Source organism: Mixophyes fleayi, chromosome 6, assembly GCF_038048845.1.
Source record: "Mixophyes fleayi isolate aMixFle1 chromosome 6, aMixFle1.hap1, whole genome shotgun sequence".
NCBI classification, from domain to species: Eukaryota; Metazoa; Chordata; class Amphibia; order Anura; family Limnodynastidae; genus Mixophyes; species Mixophyes fleayi.
Window position 1 is genome coordinate 83,047,135 of NC_134407.1, and position 24,322 is coordinate 83,071,456.

At 39.3% G+C, this 24,322-nt stretch overlaps 1 protein-coding gene across 1 annotated transcript in view; it reads left to right on the forward strand.

Annotated features, from left to right (window-relative positions):
• The first annotated feature begins 487 nt into the window (after window positions 1-487).
• The window catches only part of LOC142161398 (heparan sulfate glucosamine 3-O-sulfotransferase 3A1-like), a 137,301-nt gene continuing 113,466 nt past the window's right edge, over window positions 488-24,322 (forward strand). The window contains exon 1 of the mRNA XM_075216972.1: window positions 488-1,694. Within this exon, the coding sequence (XP_075073073.1) occupies window positions 1,153-1,694 (542 nt within the window). The 5' untranslated portion in view covers window positions 488-1,152. The remainder of the gene's footprint in view (window positions 1,695-24,322) is intronic.

Consider the following 24,322-nt stretch of genomic DNA (forward strand, 5'->3'; position numbering starts at 1 on the left):
CTTAACCACAGTGTCAAAAATCCATACACCTGTTTAGGTATATGCTAATCTAATTTGTAGCTCGTTTATATAAAACAAGTTGTATTTTAGGATTAGTGGTGTTTTCATAAAGAACTTGGCTAGAAATTTCAGAATGCCATCATTGAGATTACCTCATTTATACGATGGGCTCTAAAGTAATAGTCAAACAAGAACTAATTAAAATGGCAAAACAAAACACAGTTTGCAAATGAAAAGTGGGTTTGCTGATTACAATATTTACCAGGCTGACTCTCTCACTCTCACACATATACACACATCACACACAACACCTATGTACCTGACAGCAGTTTAGCTGGGAGAATCTTTCATAGTGGGTGTGAAGCTGCAGCCACACCCTCTCCTTCCCTGATTGGTCAAACCACGTTTCATTGATCTCAGTACCAGCGTCTCATTGGTCGAGCTCTATTAATGTTCAGCGCTGTGATGTCAATGAGAAGTTTTGAGTCTTGGTACCCACGTGTGAAGAGCGGTGACAGATAGATGTGTATACGGGAGGTGGAGAGAACCAGATCTGGGAATTGTGTACAGTAAGTGACCCTGAGGGCGTAGGACATCTTCATAAAAAAATCTTAAACTTCAAACCAAGAATTGCTGGCGCTGCAATTACTTTTCAAAATGTCCCTGTATAATGCTGAGGATAATACCAGCTATACACAAGAGGGACATCAGTAGCATCAAATGGATACATTAATGACAATTGGGTGGAGATCAAAAATGAACTGCTGACTGCAAAGTGCTGGATTGCAAATGAAGATCAGATTTGCTTCAGTGATGCGCCTTTCTTCCACTCTGACAGCCCTGAAAATGTTTTTAAATTGCATAACAACCCTGATGAATTAAATAGACCAAGTGCAGTGTTTTGTTTGGTAGATGGCAGTGTAAGCAATCCTGTGCTGGACTTTCAGCTGTACCACAGAGCTTGCAATCAATATTTGGTGCCACAGAGAGATTGTCATGTGATTACAAGACACACAGACAGGCTGAGCTATCAAGATAGTGGTAGTTGGAATCATGTGTATAGGTGCGGTAGAAACGGACTGTCCTGTTTGATTGACATCTCTGAATGCTATGGCACCGTGGTCCCTGATTACCTAACATGGCGATCTCAGCATGCTTTGGGCGACCATGGCATTCCCCGTTGCCTTACCTGAGCCACTGTCCAGAAACATTTTTAAGACATTTGTGCTGATGCTCTGCTCCCTTCTTATGTCCCTGTATGTTTTCTACTGCCTGGCCGACCGCTGCCAGAACCTGCCAGGGCCCATCATCGGTGCCACAGAAGAGGAGGAGGTCGGCTACCTGGACTCACACCTGGCTATCTTGCACTCTATGAAGAGGAAGAAGCTGCTGCAGAGGAAGAGAGAACATAAAGTAAACGTACGTCAGGGGGCGCAGTGGAGTCGTATTTTCCCCAGTATTGGGGTGCCATACCCTTTGCGAGACATGGGAAGTGAGCTGTCAGAGGGGTCCAGCACTCTCACCCCGTTGGGGGAAGGAAGCAAGAAGCTACCACAAGCAATCCTTATCGGGGTGAAGAAAGGGGGTACCCGGGCTCTTCTGGAATTCCTGCGGGTCCACCCGGACATCAGGGCGGTGGGCGCTGAACCCCACTTCTTTGATCGGAACTATGACAAGGGACTGGACTGGTACAGGTGAGTGATAAAGATGATATTTCCTGTCCCATCTATCGTAATGTTTAGTGTGATATTCTGAATCTCGAGTGCCCCTCACTGGCCAACATTGAGAAATGGTCAGTGCAAACAGCATACACAGGATTATCATCATGTACCTTATATATCTAAATATGAATATCCTACAGTGGAAATGTCAGTCTCTGTGTCTTGCTCCAGGTCAGAGGTAGGCAACCTTTGCCTAACCAGTTGTTGTAGAACTACAAGTCAGGCTGGCAGTACATGCTGGGACTTCTAGTTCCACGGCAGCCGAAACCACAGGTTAACTAAGTGTAAACATCTCAACACTATTATGAATTAAACTACAGCAAGAATCCTATCTGTCTTTCCCTATGTAAGGTTCACAAACTATGATAACTGTGTATTATTCACCCATGTGTTTTAAGTTTGTATAAATCTTGTAGTATTGAGGTATTCATTGACTATTTGCTATACATTGGAACATGACAGGTTAGGATACCATAGGGTGGTAATAATCAGATAATAGTTAATGCGACACTATTTTGTTGGGGGGAGGGGGTTGCACTTTAACCCTTCAAATGCACGTGTATGTGAGAGTTGGAACAATAGATGCAGCTTATTCCTTTATATGTAAGTTTGTGTTTGAGAGTGATAAACTTTAACTTTTCAATTATAAGTTTGTGTGTAAAAGGGTCAATGGTAAGTACTTATTAACCCATTAAATGGTAGAATGATAGCTATAAATTGACTGTTACCCTTTAAAAGCAAAACTGTGTATGATTGGTAGAGTTAATAACTGATGCATTTAAACCCTTCAAATTCGTGTTTGACCTTATCAGTAAGACATACTTTAGCCATTCAAATTCAAATGGATTTGGGTTCTCACATATGAACTATTTGGATGTTTTGAAGCTGTTATACCCTATACAATTGCAGATTGGATAGTAATAGTCATAGTTTAATCCCTCAGACCACAGCATGTGTATTAAAGCATAGCGTTAATAGGCAATAATTAACAATTGAGATAGTAGGTAAAGCAGTGGTGTAAGTTCCAGTTTACACAATTGATAAGTTAATAGATGTCATTATGTTTTGGCAAAGGATTGTAGAGGATAGGTGCACTTTAATATGTAAAAGGTAATGGATATGTATTAACCTCTAAAATGCCAGCACAAGCAGACACATCAGTGGTAGGTATTTGCTTGACGGGGGAAGAAAAAAACTCTTGCAACAGCATTGAAAGTTAGAAAGTACACTTTAAAGTCCTGTTGTTTTTTATCACTTCTGTGTTGGGTGAGATAAAAAAATAAAAATAAAGAGGAAGCGAGAAGTTCATAGTTTTAGCAATCAACGCTACACTTTCAACAGTATTTCACAGCCATAAAGTGAAGGAGCGGAATATTTCAATCCTTTTGGATGAGTGATCAGAGGTTTTTTAGTGTAAGCAGATCCCTATTACACAGCTTTCATAATGTCACAACTCCTTTGTGTCAGCAGTAAAAATCAGAGCCCTTGCTGTATTCAAAGTAACTCATCATCTGGGTGTTTAACAACCTTATTTTAGTACTACTCCTCTAGTGTTATCACACAAAAATCAATCATGCAGGGATTTAATCTATGTAGGCCCTTTTGACAACTTTGAAACACAAATTGCCATAATTGTTTAGGGAGAGAAAAAAAAACAACTTTTGCTGGGAACTTAATGTTAAAACTCATTTTCGATCTGTTGTTTTAAAATGTAGCGTGTAATTATGGGCAAACAGTCGTTTCTGAAATATTACCCTATATTTCTCAGCTGAAATGACATTTCTTAAAATCTGTCTCCACCCGTCTGTATTGTTTTTTAAATGAACTTGAGAATATTTTATTTTTCCAACGGTATATGAGAAATCCCATTTTATTTAGCTTAGAATGTTTTATGCCGACACATTCATTTATGAGAAAGAAAAAAAATATTATTTTCAATACAAGTAAGCATCAAGGTGATGTGTTTTTGATATATACCTACTGTTTATTTGTGACATGCAAATAAAGTAATGGTAGGCAGGAAAAAATTGTGTTATCAAAATATTTTTAGGTTAGAAATTAGTGAAATAATATATTGTTTGTCACAAGATTATGGGCTCTTAATGGGCTGCAATCTTTATTAAAGTGTAGCCATTACCTAAACACAGGGCCTCATTTAGAGTCGGACGCAATTTACACTGAAATTGTAAGTGTAAATTGCATCCCGTAATTTACACAGTACTTAGAATACTGTGCAAATTGCACAAACACACCCCTTTATCTGCCTTATGGACCGTCGTTCAAGTGTATCATGCACAGCACCCTGTAAAGCAGATAATTAAATTAATAAAAAAGTAAAACAAAAATAACAATTGTCCCCCCCAACAACACAAGGGTTAGATGTGCTGTTTGGAAGGGGGTGCACACCTATTTTTTAAAAAATTATTTATTTTTTACTTTGTTTTTTAATACATCATGGTCTCTTGCACCAGTTTAAAGTACCTACAAAAGATATGTCTCCTAGAGACCTATTTGCAGTCGCTTTCAACTCAAAATAGCATGCAAAACGCCTTTACATTGCTAGACTTGCCCACTACCTCACCCGTTCCACCTCTCTAAGCGCAGAGAGGTGCAACGGGGAGATCCATCTGTCGGAGTGCAAACTGAGACGGGTCTTTGGCCAAAAGTGCTTTTGCGCTGAACTCTAGATGAGGCCCAGAGTAGGCAGTTATTTTGTTAACTCAAGAAACAGTTATATGAATGCAGCATACATTGCTTAGGAACTAGCAGGCGCGGACTGGCAGATGTCAGCCCGGGGGGCGCACGGCGTACAGGCGGCCGCATCAAATGACACGTGTCATGTGATGCGGCCGCATCACACATATGCATCACAGTTATCGCCAGGTTTTACAGACGATATTGCATCCGGGGGCGGCCGGCCCTAACAGCTGTAATTCTGATCGGCCCGGGGGGCCGATGCCCCCCTGCCCCCGGCCCAGCCCACCCCTAGGAACTAGTGACATCAGTAAGACATATGGCACACAGTGGATGTAGACTTTTTGTGTGCTGAACCAATTTTCAGCCTATTATATTACCGAAACTCCTTACATCACAGTAAACTGTTAGTTTGTATTCTTATCAATATTGGTTTGGCCAACAATGTGATTGGATCCCTAGCAGACTCTCCAACATAACATATGCCACCAATTGCTAAATGCTCTGCCCCTCTTGCAGTTACTTGTGCTGAATTAATTTATATGAAAGGGACTTTTAACAAAAGCATAACATAGTAAAGTCAGCCCAGGTAACTGCAATACTAAATTTGAGAAGTTCGGGAGTTGAGCACTGGATACTGGGTGCAAGGAGATGTTTTGGAGGTTCTGCAATAGTTATTTGCAGCTTTGAAGAATGAAAGTAAAAATATTCAAACAAGAACCAAACATTTTTTACCAAGTTATGTCAGCCAGTACACCCACTTTATTGTTTTATACTAATAAGCTGCTCTTTACCTCTTTACTGTTCCCTGTAGAGATCTAAAGAATATTGTCCAGTTCTAACAAACACTTGATAGTGTTTTAAACCTAGAACAGCTCTCACAATAAATTTATTGTGTCCCATTTCTACCTAAACATCTCCAGTCACTGAGGAACCCTGTTCCTGCTAACAAGTTTGTACAGAAACTCATTTTCCTTGATTTCCCATCACTTCCCCCCCTTTAAAATACCCTCAGGATATTTTTGTCAAGTGATGTAGCTGACAAATTAATAACGGAGGAAATTAGAGCTCTTTATTTTTACATTACAAAAATGCTACATGCTTTCTGAAACAAGTTATTTTGGGGAATATGTAATCGAACATATAACTTTTATGACGATTCGACTCCTTTAGTTGAAATAAAGAAATGAATTACAGACAACAGCGGTAACTAAGTTTTTACGGAACGCTATCTTAGAAAATGAGTAACTTTAAAATCAATATAGTTTTTGGAGAGAGACATCAGCTCAAAAATTATGGTTACTCCTGTTTTTCAATGTTCAGTCCTATTGTGAAAAAAGCTGTATATAAATAACATGAACATTATTATTAATATTATTATCGCACTTATTTTTAAGCTTCTGAGATTAATCGCATATAAAACTGCGCACTTCTCTGTGTTGCTGCCTCAGGTTGTGGATTAGTGTGGCACACTGGTGCCTGGAAACCCCCCTCCTGTATATTATGGGGATAGAAAGAGCTGTAGAGCAGTCAATCACTGTCTAAAATTATAGCCACACCCCCATGCATGCTGGTCACGCCCACTGGTGGCGTGGTGTGGAAACCCCCTTCTACAAATCCTGCGTTTGCCCCTGGGTGGGCGGAGCTAAAATCAACCTGTAGTCCGTGCATTAGGACCATCGGGTAGCAGCCAACTCACTGATGTTTAAAAGAACAGCAAGTAGAAATGTGTGGGTGGGCTCTGTAAAAGGTACAATACCTGTGCCCGCTGTGTACTGAGTTTACATATATGCACATTCAGACTGTCATCAGATGTTATACTAGAAACAGCAATAAAATCTACATGTGTTGGGGAGGGGGGGATATTTGAATTAATATATTTGTCCTTCTAATGGGGAACATAACTTAAAAATAGTATAATCTCAAACCCCCCTCCCACAAAACACACAAACATATATACTGTAGATTCCATATCTACCAATATACCCTATTGGAAATTCAGGACGAAATAGGCTATATCCAATTACCAGAAATAACAATACGTCACAATAAAACTGGCTTTAGATTACATAATATTTTAAACTTAGAAGATGACTTCTAAGTTTAAGGCACTTTAGGTAGCCAGTTAAAAAGATCTATCTATAGCTGAGAAAAGCGGGACCTCTGTGTAAACAGGGACACTTAGGAAAATGTGATGTTCTTTTCCCCTGACGCTGCTTGGATTCATGCTTTGTATTTACAAGTTTTATAATGATTGTTGTCTTTCACATGTGCTAAATGAGATCATTTCAAACCACTTTTTTTTGCTAGCTGTTACAGAGCACATGACATGAAGTATATGGGGCAAAAGAAGAGTATTGTATTCACAGGTACATGTACAGTGTATATATATATATATATATATATATATATATATATATATATATATATATATATATACAAGTTAACCCATGCATGATACTCATGCATTCTAGTCAAATCAAGCTACTTAAGGTGTTAAAAAGGTTCTTGTCATGCATTTGGGCCATAGCCCAGGCCTCCTCAGGGGAAGAGCGTTACTTCCCGACGTAAGCGCCCTTTTTTAACGTGGTTTTGTCACATGTCGCCACCTCATCATTCTTCTCCATCACCTCATCCTTCATTTTCATCGCCACATCTATCCAGATGTCTATTCAGACACAGGGATCTCTCTCAGCGGTCCTGAGTATCACACTCCTCTCGCTCTGTCACCCCCGGCAACCACCAACCACCAACCACTCCCCACTGTCACCCCCGGCAACCACCAACCACTCCCAACTGTCACTTCTCCTTCAAGAAATATATATATTTTTTTTTAAAATCTTTATAAACACTTTTAACAATTAACAAATTAAATTAACAGATTAAAAACATCTTAGTATACCAAATTTCAGCCCTTTCTGAATTTTTTTTTCCCGCACACACTAAGAATTTAGTAGGCCAGTGTATAACTCCGCCCAGCAGGTGGCGCTACAGCTTGGTTTTATTTTTTCCACACACAGACAGACTAACACACGCCACTAGACATTTATATTATAGATAGATATATATATATATATATATATATATATATATTTATTTATATATATACAGCCAAATTTGGGGGAAAGCCAGGAGGTGCTGCTACAGCCCTCCAGCACCCTGTTATTCTTTTCAAACTGAGGGTGGAAAGGGGTGGGGGGCTCGTCTGAGAAGTGCTACTATGGCGCATGTACTGTAAACTCCGACTTGTGCTTCACTCTGCATGCTCCAGATGAGGCCCTAATTCTGCTTTTAACATCATGAGTGAATTTGGTGCTTGCCTGATGGAGTGGACAGCACACGGTAGCAGTTAGTGAGCAACCAGGATGTCAATAGCAGAACTCTGGGCCAGGCATAAAAGGGTGAAAACAAACAAGCCTATATCAGGACCAGGAGATATCAGCAGCTCCTTTTAAACAAGCCATAGGTCAGGACAGGTAGAGACATAATAACTGATCCGTAACACAAGCCAAGGTCAAACACAGGAGGTGACAGCAGTTCCTTTAAACAAGCCAGAGGTCAGAGCAGGTAGAGAAATATGAGCAAATGCGTTAAACAAGCCTCGGTCAAAACACAGTAGAAGACAGCAATTTTTTTAAACAATCCGGGTCAGAAACTAATAGCATAGCAGGTCAGTATACAAGGCACACCAGATCAAACAGGAGCTATCACCAGCATTGAAATTGTGACACCTCTGTGAAGTCATGGGCAGGGATTGACATAACATCGCAACAGTCATGGCCAAATCTTTTGCGAATGACACAAATATTATTTTTCACAAAATCTGCTGTCTCAGTTTTTATGACAGCAATTTGCCATCATAAAATTTGCCAGAATGTCAGGAAGAGTGATCAGATGATTTGCAATTAATTTCAAAGTCCCTTTTTGCCATGACAAAAACAACATTTCCACTGCATTTCAGCTCTGGCACAAAAGGACCAGCTGACATCAGGTCAGTGATTCTCTCGTTAACACAGGGGACAGGGGAGAAGGTTGATCAGGACAAGGCTGGAGATCACTTTGTCATGCTGATTGACTTAGGATAACGAACTGGAAGTTTTAAAAGCAGGGTGGTGCTTGAAATTATTGTTCTTCCTCTGTTAACCATAGTTATCTGCAAGGAAACATGTGCAGTCATCATTGCTTTGCACAAAAGGACTTCACAGGCAAGGATTGAACCTAAACCAACCATTTATCGGATCATCAAGAATTTCAAGGAGAAAGGTTCAATAGATGTGAACATCCAGAACGTGTCAGGACCGGATCTATGAGTTGATTCTGCTACGGCATCGGGGCACCACCAGTGCAGAGCTTGCTCAGGAATGGCAGCAAACAGGTGTGAGTGCATTTGCATGCACAGCGAGGCAAAGACTTTTGGAGGACGACCTGGTGTCAAGAAGGCCAGTAAAGAAGCCACTTCTCTCCAGGAAAAACATCAGGGACAGACTGATGTTCTGCAAAAGGTATAGGGATTGGACTGCTGAGGACTGGGGTAAAGTCATTTTCTCTGATGAATCCCCTTTCAGATTGTTTGGGGCATCTGGAAAAACGCTTGTCTGGAGAAGAAAAGGTGAGTGATACCATCAGTTCTGTGTCATGCCAACAGTAAAGCATCCTGAGACCATTCATGTGTGGTGTTGCTCTCAGCCAAGGGAGTGGACTCACTCACCATTTTGCCTAAGAACACAGATATGAATAGAGAATGGTACCAAAACATCCTCCAAGAGCAACTTCTTCCAACCATCCAAGAACAGTTTGGTGATGAACAATGCCTTTTTCAGCATGATGGAGCACCTTGCCAAAAGGCAAAAGTGATAACTAAGAGGCTCGGGGATCAACACTGCAAATATTGACACTTGTGAAATGCTTGTAATGTTACTTCAGTATACCATAGCAACATCTGACAAAAAGGTCTAAAAACACTGAAGCAGCAAACTTTGTTAAAACCAATATTTGTGTCATTCTCAAAAAGTTTGCTTATGACTGTACATATAATTAATATATATCTCAAAAGTTTACATTCTTCTGTGTACTACAATGTGTTAATTAAACTTATTAGTGTGTAATCTATCATCACAGTTCACAATGTATTTCACAGAAAGATGATTAGATGTTATTTTGACTAATTAATATGTCATTTGGGTATGGTAGAGCAAACAATGTTCCACAGATGTGTCTATGTTAAAAAGTTGAAGGATCAAATAAAAAAATGTCACTGTTCAATTACTCACAAACATTATTCAGGCATGATTTAGACTTTGATGCATTTTGTGCCCGAATGTACACGTAAAAAATTATGTTGCACAAATTGTGAGGAAGTTGGGTCACTCATATCTCAAGATACATCCGACTGAAAACATTTCTATGTCAGGCGTACAAATGCTTATAATAACCAACATTAGTGTAGAGATACAGCTTGACAGTGTTAGTTATAAAAGCACAAGACGCATTTCCCGATTTCTGCACATTATAATGTAAGGAAATTTCATATACACAAGAGAGAATAGTGTCTTGACAGTGTTGGTAATAAAATGCAAAAGTCACATTTCCCATATAAAATGTAATGAAACACTCTCACATCCGTCATTACTGCTTTATAATCCCAATGTAAATCTTTCCTGCAGCTGTCAAATGGAAATGACAAATAAGAAATTTGAAGTCCGAGAACTGAAAATGAGGCAAAACGTCATTGTTACGTCGTCAGATCTCGGATCTTGCGAGCCTTGAATTCTATAAGTACCGCCCTCCACGGCGATCCTGTGCCATTTCACAGAGGGTCACAGAAGGGGTAGCACAGCTCTTGGCAGTCTCTAGAGCAGTTGGGCAGCGACATAGGTAGAAAAGTGTCACGAACTGCCGGCAGCATACTGCTTTGCCTGGCAGCTCCTGCCTCCTGCACTTTATCATTTGTGTTCATCTTATGTGCTAGCAGCAGTACCTCTGATCACCAGAGGTGCTGCTATTGTGTCTGTTGTGCTCCTAGTTCCTTAGGAGTTAACACTGCTTCACTCATTATCTCATGCACCTGGGTGTGTTCCATTTATACCTGTCTCTCCCAGCATTCAGGGCTGGTTATTGTTGTCCCATCCTGTTATTCCTTTCCTCTGCTGTGCTTTTGGTTTCATGCTGCCTGGATCTCTCCATATTACCACTTACCTTCATCAGACATCTACCTGGTATTTATTCCTGCATATTCCTGTATATTCAGTATTCAGCAATAAACTTTGTGTGTTTCCACCTCATTCCTGGCTCCTAAGCTGCACTTGTATTTGAACCATGACAAAAAGAAAGAGGAGGGATAGCAGTGTTCTTCACAGCCTCTAGTGACATTCAGCAGAGCTCCATTGTTCCATTGTTAATTGTCATTGCTGAAATATAAATAATAGGTCTGGCAGGCTTGGTCTTCTAAATCTGCAGTCACATTGCATTGTGTTATATAGGTAACATACAAAGAGGAGAGCTCCATTGCTAATTGTCATTGCTGAAATACAAATAATAGGTCTGGCAGGCTTGGTCTTCTAAATCTGCAGTCTTTGTTTGAAAGTGTATGAAAATAATATTGTGACCTGTCAGATGGTCAAAATTTACTACAAATGACTTGAATTTAGTGTTATTGAGGTTAATAATAATGTAGGGGGAAAAAAAGCAAAAATACGTGATTTAGCAAAAAAAAAGAAAGAGGGATTTTAGAAAAAAAATCGTGATCCAAAACCTAAACTAAAACACGTAAGGGCGGTTTTGCCAAAACCAAAACACAAAGTTAATCCAGATCCAAAACCAAAACCAGAACATGGGAGTCAGTGAACATCTCTAATTTGAATAGATGCTCGCAATTTGACTTAAACTCACCACTAATGAACGAATCAGCTCTAGAGATCAGTACGCAAGCAGCCAATCAGAAGTGGTCAGAGAGTGCTGCAAGTGACATCATCATCGTCATCAATATATCACTACACCGGGGGGTAAATGTATCAATATGCGGGTTCTTTAACACCCGCGTGTTCAGCCTCTTCCGCGATTAAATTTCAAGCGGCGCTACATTGTAAAGGGAAGTTAACCCTTTACAATGCAGCGCCGCTTGAAATTTAATCGCGGAAGAGGCTGAACACGCGGGTGTTGAAGAACCCGCATATTGATACATTTACCCCCAGGGCTGCAAACAAATACGTCCTAAAGAGCATGTCTGGGGATACTTCTAAGTTTAATTATATCGCATCTCCAAAGGGCATACTACACTTACATGTACATGCCCTTACTGTACTCAAGTAATGCTCCCCATCCCAATTCCACAAGTCTAACATACGAACACATCTAGATACGGATGCATTTTGGTGCACATGCACAATGCAGAAATACATATTTTTATACCACAAGAATGAAATTGTGTCAAATTGTAAATCAGGCCCCGATTGTCCTCTGTGGATGTGCTGCATCTCCGCAGGCAATCCAGGTCATTGCCATAGGTGCTGGATCCTGATGCCTGCAGTCCCCTTTTCTCCTGACCATTCTATGCGTGTGAATCCTTTCCCTTCCTGATTTTCACAGTAAGATGCATGGTGTTATTGACTAGTGAATACGATGAAAGAAAAACATCTCTACTTGATGATATAAATAAATGACTAAAAAGCAGAGAGGGAACACAAAGATGAACAATGTATTTAGCAAGAATCACAGAACAACATTTACAAGTCAACAAATGTAATTTTCCTGTAGTGGAGACCTTCATAATTCATGGGCTGCCTGGCAGAAACAAACGTATCTTTGGTGTTTTTGACAGCAGTTGGTGGGACTAAATTGTTTCTTCTCTGTGTGATGTTACGATTGAACACCCGGGTCCTTGTCTAAACATGGAAGAGACGCGACATAAACGATTTCTCGGACACTCATGGCTGGAAGACGGCCAACGATTTGTTTAAACAAAGATAGCTGTGCTCTGTGATAGAGAGAATTTGGAGTTTATGTTAAATCATCATATGTTAAATCATCAGAAAATGAGTTGACCAGAAGGCCAAACACAACCTCCAGTTAACTATTACTACTAAGCTTGGCAGATATTATTCAGTCAGAATATTAGAGTGGAAAACCTGTAATACATGAAGATAAAAATGAAATGGGAGATATTTATGAATACTGCTACATATTTAACTGTGTGGAATAAGTGCTGTAACCCATAGCATCCAATCAGAAGTTTGCTTTAACTTTCAAAACTGTGCTTTAGAAATGTGTGCCAGAATTTGATTGGGTGCCCCAGTTTTCATAAATTTCCTCCTATGCATCCTTAAACCCAAAAGCATTAATTTTTAGCGATCCTTTCAGTAGTGTCAGAGTCTTAAATTTAACTCTTTGTACTGTTACATTCATAGGGTCTGAGTCACCTATAACCTGCTCCCACAGCATTGTCCATAGCTTAGAACTTCAGTAAGCAAGGAGATACCTGACTTACGTGTAAATAGGGATAAGTTGTCCAACAAGATTTCAAAATATTCTTAGAAAGAATAATGCTGCCTTGAAGTGAATGTTCAAATGAAGTGCTGCCCTTGATTTGTGGATCTCCCAAATCCACTTGCTAAAACCAGAATTCAAAGGGTATGTATCACTCCGTGGGGTATATTTACTAAACTGTTGGTTTGAAAAAGTCGAGATGTTGCCTATAGCAACCAATCAGATTCTAGCTGTCATTTTGTAGAATATACTAAATAAATGATAACTAGAAACACATTGGTTACTATAGGCAACATCTCCACTTTTTCAAACACACAGCTTGATAAATTTACCCTCTTGTGTTAGTTGTGTCAGTAAAATGTAATGAATAATTAAAATGAGAATATTGGAGTCAAATATTTTAAAGGCCATTACTATTATGGATGGCACGTAAAATAAGTAAACATATAAATGAAAATACAGCAAAATACATTTAATTAATTAAAACAAATGAACTAAATATGAATAATACAAAGTAAAGTCCATACAATGCTAAGATTATTCTCTATACAGTTCCTAATCTGCATACTGAAACCACTTGATAATTATAGACTATTAAGTCTTGGAGTATTACATTTATGAAGAATTTGGAATTTTCCAGTACAGATATGTTAATTTTTAATTCATTTAGTTTAGTTAATTAGTTTAGTTCATTTGTTTGAATTAATTTTAAATTTATTTTGTTTTCTTTCTAAAGTAAGTTATTTTAGTAGCGAACTTTATAGTCACACTTACCTTGTATCTACCATTCATCACTAACCACCACCACGGCTGCTTTTCATTACTCCACTCCCTCGCTATGAGCTGTTACACGTACAGCCTGTCACATCATTTCTGATTTCCAGCTTACACCTGCTCCTATGAAAACTATAACTGATTATGCAGAGGCTGCACTGGTAGTAGAGCTGGATAGTGGATCTAAGGTAAGTAAAGCTGGTCAATAATGTGTTGGATAATGCACTTTCTACTGTAAGTGATAGGGATACTAGACGTCACCATGGAGTTCTGTGACCAAATAAAAGTAGGATGCTGTGACACATTATATCTGCCACCACCTGCCAGCTAGCAGCAGACTAGAAGTCGCTAGTGGCCTCTACCATCACATCAGTTATAAACAGAATCTGGTATGTGTATTGAATGGAATACATGACATGCATGGTTAATCACCCAGGAAAGTCTTTTAGCAAATTTTGGGAGCCATGAGATGCTCACTTCAAAGTACACCTTCCTGACTTCTTAATAGTTCTCCATGGCCGAGAATAATCATGCAACATTCACTATTTTTCCACCTAGGCGTGTCCTGTCCCTCTCCTTTCTCTCCTACCCTCCATTTCATCACTACATGTTCCACATTTCCTTCAGTTAAAACCCCTGGTTGGAGGTCCCCTCAAGGTGCTCCAGCTCCGAAAATCACTGTTTGTTTTGCAATTTAATTTACCTGTAATTGTTCACTGCATTGGACTATGTTAGTGTTATTTTGTGGACCATTGCACCTTGACATAGATAAAAGTGTAACAAATGATGAGACTGTAGGCTGAGTGCTTTTATATAGATAACAGAAATCTGACATTACTTCTAATGTAATAATTTACAGCAGGGGTGCATTACTCCCCATAATACACAGCTTTAGCGAATCAACACTAAAATATTATTTACAGGAGTATCATCATCAACATTTACTCATATAGCATATATATATATATCATATGACAGTTGGGAACAAACACAGTAATAAAATAATCCTGGGTAATACAGACAGAGAGATGCAATTTACAATCTATAGGACAATAGAAGCTTGATACATGAGGTTAAGTTCTACATATTGAATATTGGTCCAGCCAGATTGCAAGGGTAAAAAGTGTTTAGCGGGCTATATGATCCATATAAATCATTTTATTTAGATATAAATATTTTTTTAATTATATTCTTTTTTAGACATACATCATTTTTGTAGATATTTTTTTTTTAGTTTTATATATATATATATATATATATATATATATATATATATATATATATATATATATATATATATATATGTGTGTGTATATATTATTTGTAGGGTCAAGTTTTTTTTAAACATATTATTTAACGGGATTATCTATCCATTGCATTTGTATCATTTGTGCACCTCTTATAAAACGAACATTCATTGATCTCAGGGTTCCATAAGGACAAATGGCTGTATGTATCTGTGAACGTGCTGTCTGCGTTGCCACGGTTTGGGAACATTCTTTTCTGCCGTAGTGTTCGAGCTGTCTACACGAATACAAAATATCACAAGTGTGACATGGCCACTAGTGAAAGGTCAAAGAACTGCTGTTCGCTCACAACCTTCATCTACATTCCTTGCAGCAGCTGTGTCCGGCTGTGTGTCTGACTCCCACCAGCCTTTCCCAGCCTGAACGTGGCTGAAGCCCGCTCCACTTCACAGAGAGCATGAGAAGAAATCTGAGAGGTTGTGGGGATGCCAGATTTTGTCACTGCTGTGTGCTCAAATACAAAAATCTGCTGTGGAACCAAAGCTCCATCAACGTCATGGAAGCTTAGCAGATTCCGACTAGTCTATTGGTGTCCTCTATGCTATAATATAGTCACCACCACCCTTGTACTGTAGCGGGACAGGAATGAAATGTCTAGCTGATATCAAGTTCTTCTGAAACGTGTGTTTTAGTCTTGGCTGAGCAACATCAGATTTTAATCCATTTTTGATTGTTCACAGGTGGATTAACAGAGATCAGTGAGTCAGTCACCTGTGTACAATCATTATTTTACTTAAAGTTGACATGGATATAGGATTTAATATGAAACAGATAGTGTCACCCCTCCCATCCAGAAAGTAACTTCCAGACAAGAAAAGTACTAGTTACATAGGAGGATATATTCAATAACATTGATAAAACAATCAAAATGTACCTTTATACCTTGGTTAATTTGCTGATTTTTTTTTGTTAACCTCTGCTTTGCTCTATCCTTATACTCCATATCCAGGGGCGGATTGGGAACTTAAAGTGGCCCTGGAAAAAAGTCTGAAAGTGGCCTCATGTGGGAGGGGCCAAATAAGTTGTAGGCGGGGCTCAGTATGTGTGTGCACCCAGTGTGTCTGCCCGTGTGTGTGCCCAGAGTATGTGTGCCCAGTGTGTGTACCTGTATACGTGTGTCCTGTTCTTGTCATTTTCACCTCCTGTAGCTGCTGGTGTCTTTAGCTCATTTGCTGCTTCTCTGGAATGTTTGAGGACCTATTTGGAAAAAAAAATGGGTACATGAAATTTAGAAAACTCCAACCATCCCCGGCATTAAATCAATAGCATATACATTTACTAAATAGCCATCCTCTCCCCAAACTCAGCACCACATTCAATTAATAGACCCCAAGCTTCCCCATCTTAAATTAATAGGCCCCACCAATAAATGAAATTGCCCCACCATCATCCCACAAATAAGATATTACCCATTAAATAATTAGCCCCCACCTAAACACCACCATTAATTTAATAGCCTACCTCCCACATAAATGATATCAAGAAACCTCCTCACACTCTCTTTTAAGAACCCCCCTCCCTTCCATCCCTTGCACTTAATATTAAGAACCCCCCTTCACACTATATATATATATATATATATATATATATATATATATATATTTATTTATTTATTTAATTTTTTTTATTTTATTAATTTAAAAGCCCCCCCATCACACTCACACACTATATTAACATACCCCTCCTTCCCTCACACACTATCTATATACTAAAAGCCCCCCCAATCACACACTGTATTAGCATAACTCTCCTCTCCCCTCCCACTTACACTTACCTTGTAACATCCGCTGTCTGAGAGATGCAGACAGCCTTTCCTGCCGCTCTGCATGTCTGGCTGCTTCCTCCTATCAGTGCTATAGATAGGAGTCACATGGGATGTGCATCACGTGACAGGTGGCGTCCCATGTGACTCCCGTCTATAGCTCTGATAGGAGGAAGCAGCCAGACACAGGGAACCGCGCCGCGGCCACATTCAGGAAGGTGGCTGGTCCCGAAGGAGGGGCCAGCCATCCACTATCACACAGACCCCCTCCACTAGCACCCGTTCCGGGGGGGGGGGAGCGGGGACTTATAATTTTAATTTTTTTAAAAAGAAAAAATACATGCAGCGGCCTTCTGAGGCCAGCGGCCTACCGGGAAAAGTCTCGGTAGGTTGTATGGCCAATCCGCCCCTGTCCATATCCATATCATTCATTACTCATCTGTATATGTATTATCAACAACTGTTGCCTTCACTATTCATTGAGATATTCTCATGACACATCAAGACCTGGCTTGTATCTTTTTAAAAGGTTCAGTTCTACTCATGTGTATGTTTTCTTTTGATTCATAAAATGTACTTCAGCATTGTGTTTTCCATCCAATTTAGGCATACTATGGGGAACACCCAAATAAATTATAATTTTGTTGAAGTGATAATATTTTCAAGATAATATTTACAGCTCAGCCATAGTTTTATCATACAGCTGAGTTTCTCTGGGGCCACTGTTTATGGAACCTCTCTCAATTTGCCATCCTTTCTTAATCCCACTGTCTAATGATTCCATGTATTTTTTCCTTTTTATGTTCTTCCTCTATTTTCTGCTCTCTCTTATTAAACAGTCAGTCCTTGCTTGACTTTTCACAGCTACTACCGGTTCTTAATAGAGATGCTGACTGACCCCCGTGAACTGGTTTTGGTTTTGGATCTGAATTAGCTTTTTGTTTTGGTTTTGGTTTTGGCAAAACCGCCCTTGTGTGTTTTCGTTTTGGATTTTTTAGAAAAAATCTTAAAATATGCTAAAAATCACATATTTTTCCTATTTTTTTGTTCCTACATCATTATTAACCTCATAAACACTAATTTCAACTCATTTGCAGTCAATTTTGACCATCTCACAGATCACAATATTATTTACATATGTGGTGGTCGAGTACTGATGGGAATCCTTCCCTTACCTTGTTCTCCAGACACGAGTCAGGTTCTTTTCTGTTCGGATATCCGGTGCTCAGGAGATAAAAACTTCAATGAAAGGGACAAGGATTGGTCAAACAACTTGGGTTTATTGAGAATGCGGTAAGGATAGTTTCGGTAAGACATCGCGCCAGTGACCCCTTCAGCTCAATAGTAATGACAAAATAATGCATCTGATCAGCATAGAGCACAATAGCATTTAACATATGACATACACTTGGTGAGTATAAGGCAGAATATTGATAACATCTTCAATGCACATTGTCTAATAAGGCACACTGGTAATCACAGTTACTACTTTTACGTTAACAATATCTGACTGGTGATGATGCAAAAACCATCAATAATAACCCATCAAGACTCTTACGTTCACTACCGCGCCCACTAGAGGGCTACTTCTTATTCAGGTGTTTGGGGTACCGTGCTATTCCCTGTGGGTCAGGCGCCCCACTTTTAGCATCTACTGCTGAGTTAACTTGAATTGCAGCGGTACCACTAACACTGAATGTCACACCTTCAATATTAATAAATCAATTCTTAGGTAAATCACATAACATTAACATCATCTAAAACATTTGGTGCACCAATATTATCCCTGGTAACGTTACCACATTTTCCACTCAGTCCTGGGCTGACCTGTGCACAGGAATTTGGTAGTGTTCCAATGTCCTGCAGAGGTTTCCATCAAGGGTTAAGTATTATAGTAGAAAGCAGGGCTGTTGCTCATTTCAGCCACAAGATGGCGCTGTTCTCTCAACAGTCAATGAATCTCTATCAGCACATGTGCTTTGCAACAGGGTATGGTGTCCAGATATCAGCACACACACAGGATATAGCTGAAACGACCGTCTTAATTGTTTCCTGCAGCCTGTGTAAAGGTATGATCTGGGGGAAAAGCTCTCACAATCCTTCCTTGTACAAGAATGCAATGTCAGTTTTGGATAGATTCTCTCATCACTCTTCTCTCTGACACTGGGGTGTGTGCAGTACACTGCAGGCTAGGGTTTTACCTTGAGACGGTTCTGCAGTTAGTGGAGACTGTCTTTGGCGCCCACTGCGTGTCCCCAGCTGTTCTCCGTCCGCTTTGCTGGCAATGTCACAGTTCTGGCAGCCGCTCACTCTTGTCTCTGCTCGGCTGCACGTTCTCCCCCTTGTTCCTTCTACCATGCTGCTCTCTCTTTCTCCTCCTTCCTGCACATCCTCTTCCTGTTACTCACCCAGCCAATCAAGGCCTTCATCCTCCTCCTGTCAATCACTCCTGGGCACAAGTTTTCAGGAGCACAATTAACCCCTTGTAGCCCTGCGTTTTAAAAGCGTTTATGCACTTCCTCTGTGCTGTTCAACAGGGCTTTGGGGTACCACACATACACTTTCGGACAAATACTGCAGCGACCTGGCTGGATGGTAAGTGACAGAGCAATGACAAACACATAGCAGTTCCTAGAACATCTAGGACACATTGGCACACAGCAGTGGCAGAAAAGAAAAATGGTGCAAGATGGAATTGTCCTGGGGACCACCCTCCCTCACACCCACAGTTATGTTGGATCTTAAAATGAAATCCAAAAATTGCGAGATCCGAGATCCGACGACATCATGATGATGTTTTGCCTCGTTTGCAAATCCAAAATAGCGCAAAATCGGTACTCGGATCAACTAAGTTCAGGTGTGTTCGGTTCTTGGGATACCGAGCCTGAGCATCTCTAGTTCTTAAGTCATATGTTCCAGAACCATCTCCATGTGAAACAAATATTTGCAAAAAATCTCACACTCCTTTACTTTCTCTATCCCTTCATTTCTGTTGGCATTATTTCTCCAAACCCAGAGCCACCTCATATTTCCTTCTGCTCTTGATTAAGATGCATCTCCTTCCTTTAAATGCAACAACCTTGCTAATCTCATTTCTTTAGCACTGCTTAGCATTCCATTATGCTGCACCCTCTTGAATGCACCATTGACATGTAATAAACTGATTTCTTTATATAACTCCTTTAATCTTTTTTCTACTGAAACATAGTTTTCTGAGTCTAAGTCTGCTTTTTCTATTGCACTTTTCTATGACAATCTTCCAAGACCTAGCAAATGTTAAGAAGGTGGAGTTGGTGTACTCCTGATTCCAACCTGCATATTTCAAGGTTCACCAGCACCATCTTCTGTCACCTTCTCCTCTTTAGGTCCACGGTATATGCCTCTTTTCATCTATATCTATTCGGATAGTTGTTATCTATCATCTGCTTGGTCCTATCCCACGTTTGTTTGATGACCTCTCCTCCTGGCTTTCTCTCTTCAGGAACACCCTTTGTCAAATTTGGAGATTTGAACATTCCTTTCATCTCTTGCTGTGGTCTGATTTCTCTATTCTCTCATCTGAGCACAGTTTCCACTTTCCAAAATTCACCATTCCCTCATTATGATAATCCAGTACGACTCACAATTTACCATTGATAATATAGCTCTTAATACATCCCATCCCACAAAAACAGAAATAGGTCCACCTGCGGCATATTAAGAGTTTAAGGTGCCTCCACGGGTGTTGCTGTGATCTTGAGCTCTGATGGTGCAAATCTACCTCTGTTCCCTATTTTCTTAACTACAGGACTACCCTACACAGCTACAAACCGTCAGTGCAGCTGACAAACCTATTTTATATCACTAGAAAACATTTTCTACTCTGAACTTCAAGGGATATATGTACTAAACTGTAGGTTTGCAAAAGTGGAGATGTTGCCTATAGCAACCAATCAGATTCTAGGGCCTGGTTCATTAAGGATCTTAACTTAAGAAACTTCTTATTTAAGTCTCCTGGACAAAACCATGTTACAATGCAAGGGGTGCAAATTAGTATTCTGTTTTGCACATAAGTTAAATACTGACTGTTTTTTCATGTAGCACACAAATACTTGATAGCTTATTTGTACACTGAAATTTAAAGTTAATATTTGTGTGCTACATCAAAAAATAGTATTTCAATAGTATTTCAAAACAGAAAACTAATTTGTACCCCTTTCATTGTAACATGGTTTTGTCCAGGACTCTTAAATAAGAAGTTTCTTAAGTTAAGATCCATAATGAATCAGGCCCCTAGTTATCATTTACTTAGTACATTCTACAAAATGACAGCTCAAATCATATTGGTTGCTATAGTCAACATCTCCACATTTTCAAACCCGCAGTTTAGTAAATATACCTCTAACTCTTTTCTGCTTTCTACTGTCTAGGCTGCCTCCTTCACAGCCTTCTACTAACTCATTTATGGCTCAAGACAGAACCAGCCACTTCAAATATAAGACAGACTCAATAAGAAACGAGATTTCCTGACAGCATTTTTCATACACCTATACTTTTTTCACCTCTTCACCACCCTCGCTCCTTTCTTCTTTTAATCCTGTTACATTTGAGGAGGTTGTTAAATTATTATCTGTCTCTCTTAAGCACCTCTTGACCCTGTTCCCTCTTAATGTTTTTGTTCTACATCCCTTTCTCTAAAAAAAACCTTTAATATATTTAACCTTTTCCTTTCTACTGGCACATATCAAAAAGCATGCTCTGGTCACATCTATTGAAATAAAAGCTCAGTTGACTTCACCTGTCTTAGTAACATGTGACTCATCTCTTTCCTCCCCTTCATTTCACAGTTCTTAGAATGAATGACATATAACTGTATGATACAATTCTTCTTTGAAAATAACCTAATTGACCCTTTATAATCTAATCTTCCATTCACAACACTCCATTTACTAATCTGACAAATTACCTGTTCATTGCCAAGTGCTTTATAATGTTCCTGGACGTTTTAACAGCTTTTAACCACCCACTCCTCCCCAAACCTGAACATTCTCTTGGCCTTCACCACTCAGCTTTCCTGGTTTTCTTTTCACACATTTGGGGCCTAATTTAGAGTTAGGTGCTAGTCCATTTGCGGTTTGTAAAAATACACATTTCTGTATTACGCATACATCATCATCATATTTAGAGTTGTGCATCTTAGACTTGTGTCTTGGAGAGGAGTGTCGGGGCGTTGACGTGTAAGTTAAGTATAATTTGGGTTTGGAGGTTGATCACAGCCATTAGAGATGCGTTCAGTTTTGACTTGTATACATCCTTAAGATACACCTTTAGGATGAGTATATTTACATGTCCTGTAGACAAGGTGTCATTTTCTGTGTTGATGATGACGGCTGCATCTTTTATATGGATGAATCTATACACTAGATTACAAGTTGCACATATCTTAAGATTAATGCAAAAAAATTCCACATGTACAACTATAATTATGTGGCCATATTTTCTCTCATACATTCAAACAATAATTTTGTCTAAATGAGGCACTAAAGTGTCTTACACAAAGTTGTGTATTCCCACTTACTTTCAGTTTGAGTACCTCAAAACTCTGTCCTAGGCTCCCTTCTGATTTCATTGTACACCACTCTCTCTTAGCAATCTGATAAACTCCTGGCTTCCAGATTCACTTCTACACTGACAATGATTAAACTCATCTCTCTACACCAAATCTTCCTTTACTATCTCTCCACTACTAAGTTCTTATCTTCCACGTCATCCTGGTAGTCCCACCAGCATCTTAAACTAAGCTTATACAAAATAGTATCCTCCTAGACCTTTCCTTCTAACATCATATCTAATTATTAAGCAAACCCTGCTAATTTCACTTATCATCATCATCATCATCATTTATTTATATAGCGCCACTAATTCCGCAGCGCTGTACAGAGAACTCACTCACATCAGTCCTTACCCCATTGGGGCTTACAGTCTAAATTCCCTAACATAGACACACACAGACTAGGGTCAATTTGATAGCAGCCAATTAACCTACTAGTATGGTTTTGGAGTGTGGAAGGAAACCGGAGCACCCGGAGGAAACCCACGTAAACATGGGGAGAACATACTAACTCCATACAGATAAGGCCATGGTTGGGAATTGAACTCATGACCCCAGTGATGTAAGGCAGAAGTGCTAACCACTTAGCCATTGTGCTGTCCATCATCATCATCTTATGCATCATCTCTAAAATATATCCCTTTCTAAAACACCATGCCAGCATGGTGGCATGGTGTGCACTTATACCTCATATTGACTTCTGAAACGTATTTTAACTGCCCTCCACTCCTTTGAGTGTTCGCACTGCAGTCCAATATGAATCACCAACTTTCTTGTTACCTCCTCACACCCTAATCTGGAAGACTTTTCTTCCTCCTTTTATTTCACCATCATCCTCACACTTTCCATTAATCACAACCTGCGTGCCCACAACCTTCGGATTGAGCTGGACATCCATTTGCCGGCCTGTAAAAATGTGATGTATTAATTTAACTGCACTTTCATACACACTACTTGCGATCGTATTTAGAGTTGAACATATGTTAGTCTTATATCCACTTGCACTTGGAGAGTCACATAAGAGACGTTTACATGCAAGTTCAGTAAACTAAAGGTGTGGATATGCAAGTCAACCATGGCCCTTATAGATGCATTTGACTTAGATGTATCCTTGAGAGTTGCTGTTAAGGATACGGGTACAAGCTTCCGTGTTGCTGATGGTGACAAATTTATGATTACAAATTGCTTGTATCTTAAGGTATCTGCAACTGAAATTACACACATGCAGCAACAATGTCGTTGCCGTATTTTTACATTTATATTAGGGCCACATTTCTCCATTCAACTCTAACTCAGTCCTCTTGTGTCTTTCTTTTTCTGCTTTTTCCCATTAGATTGTAAGCTTCATGAGCACAACCTTCTTCATTATTTTATATTGGTTTGTTTTTGTTCATTACGTCTGTATGCTTTTTAGAAATTGAGCATACAGCGCTATGTTAATTGTTGGCACTTTATAAATAGTGAATAATAATAACAAACAGCATCAAAAGTAAAATACTTCTATGAAATAATGGTGCTAAACATAATACTGTTTTATAATTTTTCTATAGTTTTATATGTTAGTACAATATATAAGGATATTCTGTAATTCGTGGCAGTTTTACAACAGTTTCCTGATTCATTTAAAGGAATGTCAATCTTATATACTCGGTGTACAGGCCCTGCCCAGTTGTGTAACATCACTCACTATTATAGTGTTTTATAGTGGCATGTAGTCATGAAACAAAACACACCTAACATAGAATGATTACTTCATACAAACAATTTGTTTCTGCATAACATGGAGGCAGGTCTTTCTATTTGCTTTTATATCTAAATGTGACCTGTCATATGGTTTCCTCAGATAAAATATCAGTCATATTGAACAATGTCCCTGGTAGCCAAAATTAATATGAAAATTTGTTTCACTGGACAGTAAGGACCTCATTTAGAGTCGGATGCAAAGTCCGTTTAAGAAGTGTAGGTGTGGGAGTGTGCCGCAGCTTGGTAGGGT